The sequence below is a fragment of the Ailuropoda melanoleuca genome, chromosome 7 (assembly GCF_002007445.2).
Source record: "Ailuropoda melanoleuca isolate Jingjing chromosome 7, ASM200744v2, whole genome shotgun sequence".
Lineage (NCBI taxonomy): Eukaryota > Metazoa > Chordata > Mammalia > Carnivora > Ursidae > Ailuropoda > Ailuropoda melanoleuca.
Window position 1 is genome coordinate 131,385,128 of NC_048224.1, and position 12,783 is coordinate 131,397,910.

The 12,783-nt window shown below is 43.5% G+C and overlaps 1 protein-coding gene across 1 annotated transcript in view; it reads left to right on the plus strand.

The window, feature by feature from the left end:
• ITGBL1 (integrin subunit beta like 1) overlaps nucleotides 1-12,783 on the plus strand; it is a 214,705-nt gene that overhangs the window by 196,514 nt on the left and 5,408 nt on the right. The window contains exon 9 of the mRNA XM_002914850.4: nucleotides 9,871-10,017. Within this exon, the coding sequence (XP_002914896.1) occupies nucleotides 9,871-10,017 (147 nt within the window). The remainder of the gene's footprint in view (nucleotides 1-9,870; nucleotides 10,018-12,783) is intronic.

Consider the following 12,783-nt stretch of genomic DNA (forward strand, 5'->3'; position numbering starts at 1 on the left):
ACAGGTGCTTTGCATGTATTAATCAGCTGAACACGACGAGCACTGTACTTGGTGGTAAAGGGTGTGTAGAACTCAGCCGGGTGCGGTGGCGGGTGTCACAGAGAACAGTGTGTGCGAGGCGTCCGTGGGAAAGTGAGAGGAACATATTCCAGGAACGTTTGAGAACCAGAAACCCTGGATGGTTGGGGATTGGAAAGCAAATGGGAAAAGGGTGCGACATGTTTTAAAAACCATGTTCGTGATTTGAGGTTTTCCTCGAAGGATGATAGGAAGCCATAGGAGGGGTTTACACAAGGCAGAAATACGATCCCTGTGGTGAGGAGTACCTCTGGCTGCGGGGTGAAGTATGCATTGTTGCGAAGAGTTCACTGGGAAGGCTGCCGGGTGAATATGGATGTTAGGAGAATAGTCCTGGTGAGAAGTAAAGATGGTTCAGCTAGACAGAGGACGGTACAGATGGAAAGACTGAGATGTGTTGGTGATGGCATTACCAACAATACGGACAACAGGCTAACAAAACGCTTACCTTGCTGCCAGAGATTCTGACCCGCTGTTAAACTCCTAGCTCTGGTTCCCTGGGAACAGATGAAGATAGTGTACGCCAGTGTCACCGGACAACAGTGCTCATGGTAATTGCGATCTGTGATCCATACATTTCAGCTAGATCAGGAGGGAGTATGACTGAACTATACATGTGTGATGGGGATTCCGTGCCCTGGTGGGGTTTCCGGGAGCTGTGCTTAAGGAATCATTAGGAGAGATTTTGGCTCCTCTTGGGCATAAGGCTTCCTGTAAGCCAGGGAAGCCTCAATGTCTGTGCCATATGGATTTCGTTTCCGGGCATCTGGGCTGTGCTATAGGAAGAGAAGGTAATTCCCACACCACTGTATTGAGCTGTCATCCTCATAAATTGCTACAAGGACTCGCATGGAGAGGAAAGCCTGGGACCGTCCTGCTGCCGGGATGTGGTTCCAGCCTCCTTTCCTCCCAAGGAGACTAGTGCCAGAGGTCAGCCCAAAGGCTTAGCAGGGTCCCCGTGCCCCAGGAGCATGAGAAGCATGTATAGAAATACATGATGAAGGGATGCGTGAAGGGCAGGGCAGGTTCAAGGATGAGTCCCAAGTATGAATCCCAGGTGAAAGACCTCAATGTGAGACAGGAATCCATCAAAATTCTAGAGGAGAACATAGGCAACAACTTCTATGACATCGGCCAGAGCAACCTTTTTCACGACACATCTCCAAAGGCAAGAGAAATAAAAGATAAAATGAACTTATGGGACTTTATCAGGATAAAGAGCTTCTGCACAGCCAAGGAAACAGTCAAAAAAACTAAGAGACAGCCCACGGAATGGGAGAATATATTTGCAAAGGACACCACAGATAAAGGACTGGTATCCAAGATCTACAAAGAACTTCTCAAACTCAATACACGAGAAACAAATAAACAAATCATAAAATGGGCAGAAGATATGAACAGACACTTTTCCAATGAAGACATACAAATGGCTAACAGACACATGAAAAAATGTTCAAAATCATTAGCCATCAGGGAAATTCAAATCAAAACCACACTAAGCTACCACCTTACGCCAGTTAGAATGGCAAAAATTGATAAGGCAAGAAACAACAATTGCTGGAGAGGGTGTGGAGAAAGGGGATCCCTCCTACATTGTTGGTGGGAATGCAAGTTGGTACAGCCACTCTGGAAAACAGTGTGGAGGTCCCTTAAAAAGTTAAAAATTGAGCTACCCTATGACCCTATGAATCCCAGGTTTCTGATTTGAGTTATTGGATGGAGGAGACAACGTTTTGTGGCACCAATTGTCTGCATCTTTTTAAAAAATGATTCCTTCATAGAGGGCCATGGAAATGGAGAAATTTGGACGTGTTATGACTTTGTCCCTTTTACCTGGCATTGTATTCCTTATTTTCGCTTCTCCTTGAATAACTCATCATTTCTATTATCTCCTTCAGGGAGCCTTTCTGAAATTCTTCTGTCCTTCCACACTGCAGTACCTTCTTCATAGCATCACGCCATTTCACTCTAAGTGTCCTTATGTCTCTTCTGTACACTTCTTGTGGATACAGTAAGAGTCTCTCTCTCATTATTGTAGCTTCAAACTTAGGTTAAGGATTGATCTCAAGAAGTTGTTTTTTTTTTTTTCCTTAGAATAAATTGAAAATTAACAGAGCCACAAATAAGGGGAGGGATGGACAGAGGAAAAAAGAGAGAGACAGAGACAGAGATCTGAGTGTGGAATCAGAGAATTCTTCAAGTGGGAATGAACATTTCACCTGAACCTTGAACAGCTAATATTTAGATGTGTGGAGCTTGGGTGGGAAGAACCCACCCTTAGAACCTTTGCTAAGCAAAGGCACAGAGATGAAAAAAATATTTGATATATTGAAGGACTGTATTTGTTTCATTTTCTCACATCAGAACTCTTTCTCAGCTGCTCTTGAATCCATCCTTGGGAAGGATTTTTTTCAAACTACTCATTTATCATTTATAATGTACATTATTTCACTTCACATATTTTATCCTTGCTGTTCTTTAGATATTTGGACATTATAAAATATTTTACATTGATTTTTAAAATTTTTTCAACATTTAAAACCACTAAAAATATAATGAAAAATATAAAGGACAAAATAAAAATCCCTCATAAATCTATCATTCAAAAACAATGTCTGATGACATTTTGTTGTATTTCTTCCTACATTTTTTTTTAAGGGATAGAACTTTTTTTTTGAAAAATCTTGGTTTATGAATCTTCTGTGGGTGTGTTGATGTTCTGTCTGGGGAAAGTCCGCATTCTCTGGTGTGTGGGGGGCACTCTGCTGCCGTCCTTCAGAGAAGATTTAAGTCCTTCAGAGAAGCTAAGTGAGCAGTGCCCCACAGCAAGATGAAGGTGACCCTTCTATTCCCACCGAACGGGTTTTGGATTCTGGCTCCATTTCCTACCAGCTGTAATAACTTACACGGGCGTTTGGTCCCAGCCTTGGTACGCCCACGTGTGCGGTCAGGATCATAACGCCCACCGATTTTCTTTACGGTGAGAAGGAGACGTTAGGAATGAAACGTGCCTGCTACCGCAGGCCCGGTAGGCATCCACGCTCGCCCTGAGCATGTAATGGGAAGCAAAAGCCTGAAATGCCCATCTTCAGAACAGGACAAAACAATGCATTTGTTTGGGATATCTTCAAGCATTAGCTTTGGAGTTTCTGGAAGGAAGTTGGCGTCCTATGAATCAGCAGTCTGTGCCTCGGAGGAGTCTGCTCTTCGTACAAAGCATTTAGTCTCCCTCTCACAAATCTTACTAGTATGAGTGCGTGAAACTCATTCACATCATCCGTCTGGTGTGGCTTCCCAGGGGAACAAAACTGAGAGTCACTAATCTGGGTCATTTTCTACATGCGCCACCAGACACCGAGCGGTAGTTTGCGTGGTCTTGCACCTGGAGAGGTGAACTGGAGCCCTGTGCATCCAGCGTGGGGCCTGAGAGCCAAGCAGGGACTGCCTGTGTGTTTGAGCAAACAGGGACTGAGTGAAACCAAACACGCCCATCAACCTACCGAATCAGCAGGCACAGGAGAGGTAATAACTAGCCCTGTTTATCCCCTCCTAACAGTAACGCTGAAGATGATTAAACCAGTTCTGGTAGGTGGGGGTAAATTAGCAATTGTACCTGAAGGGGAATGTAAGTGATTACATAATTCTAAGCAGTTCAGTTTTGATTACAGCCAAATTACGACCTGAAAATGAGAGTCATGAAAATGACTGGCAAACAAAAAATCGGTACGAAGTAAGACCCTTCTTGCTAATTAAGTTATTGGTGAGTCACGTTCAGTGATTGTAGACCACATGCGGACCTTCTCAAAACATCTTTATTAACAATGAAAATTGTGTGTGATCTGTAAGCGCATGGATTTTTTTAATCAAATAAATCACTACTGAGAAAACATGCTCTGTCCAGAGTGATAATTCCTAAGAATTACTCACTTTTTCGTGGTATATGATTTTAAGATTTCATGAAGGAAATATATCCAAGTGTTGGCTGGTGTGTGTTTAGTTGTTTTAGGCTAATATAAACGGAATCAGAGACCTCCCTCCTGTCCTCCATTTACCCAGGATAGGAATAAGAAATGGCTGCTTATTGCTTTTCTTCTTTCCTCTGTGTTCCTGGAATAGCTGCTGCCCATGGGTCCAATTGAAGAAACAAGAAGGGATAATGAAGAGCCACCTCTTAATTACACAATCAGTTCACATTTCTTCTGGGAGTTCTTAGTTCATAGCTGCAAACTGAAGAACATGCAGCCTGAGGATATAAGTATAGTGACCCCCAGGCACTGCCGGATTGCTCACGTTGGCAAAGGTCTCCAACCACTGAGTCAAGCCAAGCCTTTCTTAGCTCCGGTAGCACGGGGATTGTCTCCAGATTACATGTTAAGTCAGAGACCTCTTTTCTGACTTCATAAGTGTACCAGTCAGGCCTGTAGGTAATTCACAGAAATAAATCTGCAAGGTGTCACTCCCGGGATGGAGGGTGACGGGGCTACCTGAAAGCCATCAATGTCCCATGCACCTCTCTCTTCACTTCCACCCTTCTGGCATCACTTTCATTGTCGTGCTCCTAGAAAGCCTCCAGTATGTCCATCTTCTAGGGAAGAAGAAAAGGGAGAGAAAAGGGCAAAGAGCAAAGGACACATGCTGGCTGAGTCTGTCTTTTCTTTGGACGACCGTAGCTTTCTTGGAAACCTCACCCAAGAGATTTTCTCTTATATCTCATTTATTTGAGCTCTGTCCTAAGTCAAAAGGAGCCTGGGTAATCAAACATTTTCAGATGGGCATATTATCACCTCCCTGAAAGAAATGAATGGCCCTCCCCAATATTAACAAGGAGAAAAGAGTATTGGGCAGACAATACGTAGTATGTGATACAATTAGATCCCCTCATGGGTCAGTTTCCTAATTGAGAACCATCATTGCAGTGTCTGAAGGAAATGTGTCTCAGAGCCAGTGAATTTCATCGGAAAAGGTGTTTGTCTAGAGCCGCACTGTCCAATAGGATTTTCAAAGATAACGGGAGTACCCTGTGTCTGCATCATTCCACGCAGGAGCCACTGGCCACTCCTGGCTATCAGGCCTTTGAAATGTGACTAGTGCACCTGAGAAACTGCATTTTAAATTTTACTTAACTTTAATAAATTCCGATAGTCATGTGTGACTAGTGACTACTATGTTGGGCAACACAGGTCTGGAGTGTCCTTGGTGAATATTTTGGTGTGGGGGAAGGAAAGAGAATAGGAAGAAAGAGCAAGGATGGGGATACCAGATGCAAGGAGCTAAGTCTCTGGGAGAGGTGAGTGGCTCTGGAAGTGAAAATCGAATGGAAAGTTACTCACTGGTGTGAAGGCTTGGAAGTCAAGTGAAGGCCGATTTAGTGTACTTCAAATGGTTCATTAGGCAGATCTTTCTAAGATTCATTCTAGAATGATCTGTTGTACACTTATTATATGAAGATAACTTATCACTATGGATTCTGCCACCCATCAGACACGTTGTTCTTACTAAACGGTATATATGTGTTATACATCAATAAGTCTGCCACCCCTGGGGGTGGCATTCATAGGCCTGAGTGACATCATAGTAGAGTTGGTCTGGCAAAAGCTGACTTATGGTGATTTTTGGTTTTGGTTTTTTTTTTTTTTTTTTTGAACTCCAATTTTCAGGGACATTTCACTCAGTAAGCTGCCTTTATGGAATAGCCTTTCTTGTCATTTTATAAAATTGTCTCATTTTCTTCCTTCTTTACTAGATGTTCCTACCTGTCTGGCTTCTCCTCCTTTACCCTAGCCCTAAATATTGGAGTTCCCCAAGATTTATTTCTCCCTAGGTAGGCTCATTGACTTCCAAATGCTTCAAATGCTGTCTCTTTTTGGAAATTCCAGTGTGTATAACCTAGCCCTAATCTGGGACACCAGACTTGTGTCACCTGCGTACGGGGCCTGTCTACTTGGTTGTCTTAAGAGGATCTCAGACACACAATGTTCAAAGCAGAGCTGATTTTCTGCTCCCAACCGCGCCCTCCTGCAGCTTCCATATCTAACAAATAGCATTTCCCTAACTAGAAAACTAGTCCTTTCTTTCTCACTCATCACGTCCAATCCAACACCAGGTCCTATAGGCACCATCACCAAATTGGATCTCCATCCACTCTCCTCATTTGTGCCCCCACCTCCACTTGGACCACTCCAACTCTCTCACTTTCACCATACTCAGTGCCTCCCAGCACACCTTCATCTCTCCCTCCCAGCTGCCAAGCTGAATTTGCAAATTGTAAATCATATCGTGTCACTCTCTTGCATAACACCCTTCTATGATTTCCCATTCTTCTTAGAATAAAATTGAAACTTCTTACCAAGAATAGACAATTTCCTGTGTTCTCTTTCCCGAATATTTCTCTGGCTTTGTTATTTATTCCATTTTTTTCTTACTCAATTTTCTTTGAACGCATTGACCTTTTTTCACTGCCTGTAACATGCCAAGCTCTTTCTTATTCCAAGAACTCTTCATTAGCTTTCCTAGAACATTGGCTATCTTGGCTTCTTCTTATCCCTTGGGTGTCACAGAGCTCTTCTCTGACTACTCCAGTTAACATTGTTCTCATTGTTGAATATACTAGTGCCCTCTTTAGCTCTCCCACAACTCAAGTGTATTTGTGTCCTTGTTTTCCACTCTCATGGACTATGCCTGGTACACAATAGTTTCTTGAGTGGATGCCTATATCATTAAAGTTTATTAAAAAGATAGCTTGTATCAAAAGCTTTTAAAAAAAACTTTAAAGAAAAGCCATGTCAGTGGCAAGGCAAAACATTTAAATACCAGTGCATTTTAACCATTGTCTGGGCTAGATGCCAACCTAATTTTGTGGAAGGATGTGATGAATGAGCTAATAAATGAAAAACAATCTCCTATTTCCTTGAATATAAATTTTGTATTAAATTACTTGCTGTGAGGAGCCATTTAGTTATTCTCAACGATATCCTAAGTTAAAGGGAGAGTGGCTTTCTCTGCAATAGAGATTAAATGATTCCAATTATGTCAAATTGATGGAAATTCTCACTAGCCCAGGGTCAGTAAGAAACATGAACATTCGGAAAGTCCTGAGCTTGATGTCGCTGGTGCATAGAAGCTTTTTCTAACTTTTTGTATCCCAGATTATCTGCCTGCAAAGATGGACAATTTTTTTAAACATCTTAAATAGACCTCACTTTAAGTGGACTTTTGTTTTATTGGGTAAGTCAAGATATAATCAATTTAATAACTGGTTTTTGCGCATGTAGCTCTTAGGGGGCACTAATTCTCTAACTTCACGGCATCCTACCCATCGCAAACATAAAACAGAGCCATCGAAGAACTGTCCATTGTCCTTCAGTGACAGTGCATTAACCAGATGACCTATAAACATGCCCTGGATTCGGGTTACAGTTCTCAGCTGGGATTTGTGGGGGGAAACGAAAAGGAGATTTTGTTTAAAAAAAAAAAAAGATTTCGGGGGCACCTGGTGGCTCAGTTGGTTAAGCGGCTGCCTTTGGCTCAGGTCATGATCCTAGGATCAAGCCCCACGTGAGGCTCCCTGCTCAGCTGGGAGCCTGCTTCTTCCTCTGCCTGCTGCTCCTCCTGCTTGTGCTGTCTCTCTCTCTCTCCCTCTCTCTGTCAAATAAATAAATAAAATCTTAAAAAAAGAGATTCCAATCTACAAGTATATTTTAAGGATTCACCATGTCTAAGGCAGTGTGCTTGGCACTTTGAAGGACTGTAGTGATGAATCAGAAGTGATTTCTAGTCTCAAGGAATTCACAGTCAAGTAATGGGTTTCTTTGGTACGTAACTAGATACCACCAAGTGCAAGACCGAAGTTCCACAATAGAGGTGAAAAATAAGGTAGTATAGAAATTCAGAGGAGGAGACGATGAACTTCTCTTGGGAACATTAGAATAATCTTCACAGAGGTGTAGTCATGTTCCCTGAGCTTTGAAGATTATCGGGACTAGGCTGTGTAGGGTAGGGAGAATGATTTCTATCCCAGCAAAGGCATGACATCTGAAAAGTGGGGGAACATGTACTCAGAACAATGAATAGATCAGTTTTAAGTCAAGAAGTATCTGATACGGGAGAAGAGAAGAGAGAGAGCGAGGCTGGCAAAGTAGGGCAGGGGTGTATTTCAGGAACCTAAAATGTAAGTAAGGCTAAGCAGGTGAACCTCATCACATAAGCATTAGTGAGCCGCACCGGGCTGGCGCTCACGGCCGTATGTGAGTGGTCATGCTATGGGAAGCGGTGAGCACAACTGTTGGAGAAAGACCTGTTAGATGGTCTCTCAAAGGTTTATGTGGGTGACACGGGTGGACCTTTCGGAGGTAGTTTTCAACAGGTTCTGACAACTCTTTAGAAGAAGGAGTAAGAGAGATTCAAACATGATTCAGAATCTTTGGAACTGGGTGACTGGAAGGCTAGTTTGCACCGTTAGAAGAACTGGGTGCTTCAAAAGAGCAGCTGTGCGAAGGACAACTGTAGATGCGGGTCTAGACGGGTCAGTGTGGATGCTAGTAGAATACAAAGTATGCAATGATGGGAGTGGGCGTTAGAAGAAATTTAGAGGCTGGAGATACAGTCCTGTGATCATTGCCATTATCTGAAAGCCTGTGATTTAGGAATTTTTCAAAAGAGAGATTATAGAGAGAAAAGAAGATTAAGAGTAGACAATCAGGGGACACCTGCATTAATCAGGTCAGGAAAAAAAGTGGAAAAATAGAAAAAGGAAAAGTGTTGGAAGGAGGAGAGTCCCAGGTCATGAAAACCAGTCTAGGAGAGACTTTTCAAGAAGAAAGTGCCCATGAATGCCAACTGTATACCTTTAAACTATGCCGCAGTTGAAACTGCCTGTCCTGTCATGCTTGATTTTGTATCCCCTGGTGCCTAGCAAAATGCTGTGCTCCTCATCAGCAAAATGTTACCAAACAGATGGTTTTTTGGTTGTTCTGTTTGAAGAGATCTGGCTGTAAGGTAATGTACATACAAGTAAAAGAATGAAGCATCGGTTGAAAATAAGAAATTAAAGTGGAAGATGAGATAATGTAATGGGATGCTGGTGACAAACAATTAGATGGACTTTATGCTGGTGTGTGACTGTGATAAATACAGTGTTATGTATACACCAAAAGATAAATATCCCCAGAACCAAGAGCCAATGACAAAAACAAAAGGGAAAAAAAAAAAGTTCCCAGATATGAATCTAAGCTTATGCTGTTTTTAACATCTATACAATAAATTGACTTAAACTTACATCTGTTCTTATTATTAAGGGCAGGATACACAGATAAAGTAACACAATGCCATTCCAGTGGAAGTTAACCTTTTGCTTTTTATTAGTAAACAATAGGAGGGCGATCAATAAATGCCGCAAGCCTTGGTAACGTGACTAGCCTTGCAAGTTGGTCTGGACGCCCTGGTGTGGCAATGAGGAAGCACGCTAAGACTTCCTGCTGATAAAAATGCAGATGAGGAAGTGTTTTGTATCAAGGAACTACCATGAAATTCCATTTTAAATGATTTCAAGGTTTCTTTCTTTCTTAGGCCATCTCCTGTGCTACATTCAAAGGTCTTATGCTAATCTGGAACCCGGTTGTGAAGTCCTTTTAAGCAACCATATGCCAAATGGACTGTGTTTAAAGGAAAGCATGTTTGCTTGATAGGGCATGAGGTCCTATGGTTTACGTGTTTCTTTCTTAAGAACTGTGATTCCACTGGATATTTACCCATCACCCCCCTCACCTGCTCCCCACCCCCGTGATTGCTTCGCAGGACACGGAACATGCTCCTGTGGTCACTGCGTGTGTGAGAGAGGCTGGTTCGGGAAGCTCTGCCAGCACCCGCGAAAGTGCAACATGACGGAGGAGCAAAGCAAGAGTTTGTGCGAATCGGCGGATGGCATATTGTGCTCGGGGAAGGGTGAGTACCTCTGCGGGAGCTTGGACCCGGTCCCTGTTCCAACACATGGTTTGCAGGGCAGCACGTACCACCTTTCCCAGCGGCACTTTGTGGGAATGAAAACCACGCTGTCCTCTGCTCCTACCAGACTTCAGACTTGCAAGTTAAGCACAGGAAGCGTGGGGTCTGAGAAAATGAAATGCATGGGAAGGTTTTCCTGCAAAAAGGTCCTCGGCCACTTGCGTGCATCATCATGGCTGAGTGACATGTAATTGGTAATTGTATAAAGAAGAAAAGACAAGAAGATGTAATGGGCAGTGAATGGACCTCCAAAAAAGGCAGAGGGGTAATTGTTGAGTTCGCCTGTGAAATAGCGCAGCCCAGAACCGCAGAAAAGTGATCACAAGGGTCTGAACTGTCAACAAGCAGGACTGGACCCTTCCCAGGCTGGATGATGTGGGGATGGGGGGGAGGGGAGGGTTGAAGGGGGCAGAAAGACATAAAGGGAAACTAAATATTTTGTTTCATAAAAAAGGAAAGGAAGAGTCTATGAGTCTCAAAATTCTGGTGTCATTTTCTTTGGCCTAAAAATCACCAATTTTCCAACCAAACATGTGTAATCTAATATATAACAAAAATTTAAGCCTGCAACGTGTTTATAATTTTCAAGTTGATCGAATAAGAGTCACCATCCCAATCAAAAGTTTGCCATAGAAACAAATTCTAGAAGAATAGCAATCCCGCCCATTGTCCCCTCAAGTCCCCCAGAAAAGCAGAACAGATTTTTTTTTCTGAGAAAGAATACTGACAGACTAAATTTCAGGCACCTTGATGTTGATGTTTCTGTGTGAATTCTTGAAGGGACTTAAAATCCCGTTCTCATGGTGCATATGGGCTCCTCTAGGATGCTGTCACTAGTGCCTAGGAAAACACCAGGAAGGCTCTGGAAGCTCACCAGATTCTCAGTAACGTTTGGGAGCTGCCCTTCATGAAACTAGATGGCACGGAGTGTCCAGACTCTCTTCTTCAGCACAGCGGCCTCCTTGCCCAACGGACAGCCCCCTCCCTGCTTTTCGGACAAGGTACAGCTAGGGGTGAAACTGCACTGTTTACCCTCAAGCACCCCCCGGGGTCCCAGTTAGCATGTTAAGTATCTTTCTGAAGAAGCCCCTGTGAAGCAAAGTGAACGGCTAGAGAGTGACGGCAGTTTCGGGAGCAGGATGCCCCTGCACGGTGGCTGTCCCCTTACCTACTGCCAAAGGCCACCGCCTTCAGGCTCAGAGAGGCTTTCTGGCATAACTGCAAAGATAAAATCTGATGGAATGCTCTGACCACGTGGGATGCCGGGAAGAAGGCGGAAAACTGAACCGTGCTCAGCTTCAGCAGACAGCTGTGCTTGTCCTTGGTTTCCGGGCATGCTGGCTTTGAGACTCTGTGTTTACCGTGCTCTGCCAAGGACGCCGTGCCTTTGACCTCATGCCATGGCCATCAGGTGGCAATCGAATGAGTGGAAAGCAACCCACTTTGTTCCTTGTTTGTTCTTTTATTAAATTCATTCTAATTCCAACTCCCAGATGAATCTAGCACCAGCCTGTCTGTCAGGGGCGCTCATTGCCTGGAAACACTTGCTTTAGGTTCAAGTTCTGTTGGGTGGGCCAGAAAGCCGGGAAGGAATTATGGAGGAGGAGATGAACAAACCAAACAGGAAAGGCCGTAGGGATGGAATTAACCTTCCAAGAGGAAGTGGAGGGGGGAGAAAAGAAATGTTATCAGACCAGAAGGCAGCGTCCTGCAAATAACCAACGGGTGAGAATGATCAACCTGTCTGAATTAGATTTCTTTCCGAGTACAGCTCCAAACACAGAGCCCGGAAGTTCAGATTTTTTTGGTTGATTTTCCACAATGGCATTATTGTTGGAAAAAGGATAGTAACTTTTCACAGAAATGCTACAGAATGAGGATGCCCAGTCCCATTAAAACATGGATGTGCCCATTATTAGTTTACTTTAAAAATCAGCCACTTTGGGAGTGTGTGTGTGTGTGTGTGTGTGTATGTATTTACAAGACACACTATGGAATCATTCATGTTTTCCATGAGTGGGCCTTGGCTAAGCCATGCCCAGTAGCAGCGACAGTCAGAAAGCACAAAGCCATGCTCCCCCATAGCGCAAATACCAGTCTGTCGTTTCCTACACTGAATTTCATACAAAGAGGAATCGTTTCTTTTGAAGAAATGAACCTTCTTTTTAAAGCCATTACTTTCTGAGGAGAGTCTTACTCTTTAGCATCATATATGCAGAAAATGCAAGAAAAGAATAGGTTGACTAAATACTGACCCGAAGGCATTTCCTCAGAACAAAACAGAACAAGGAAATCTGTCTCTAGTTAATGCCTTTTCAAATTGTTTGCTTTGGGTGATGGAAATATATCCAGAGATCAATGAAGGGTTGAAAGTCTATTTGTCTAAGCGGTTTATCCTTCAGTGAGTAGAGAGTTCTAGAGTCGTTAAAGTCAGAATGTGAAAGCTGCCCCGAGGCTGTGCTTTTTGAGACTGGTGTTAGTGGCGATGGCGGGCATTCCTACTGTTGGCAGCAGCTGGCTGTGGCTTCTCTCTCTCCTCCTGTTCCAGAGCCATCAGTTGGACTATACAGGAAGAAAGGGGCTGAGACCAAGATCATGAAACTGCAGGCATAGAGGAGAACAGGGGTGCAGCCGTTATTTCTGTCCCCGTGGAGGGTGCCACTCCATCCCCACCCCAAGAACCACAGGAAAAGTAGTCCAGGAAGT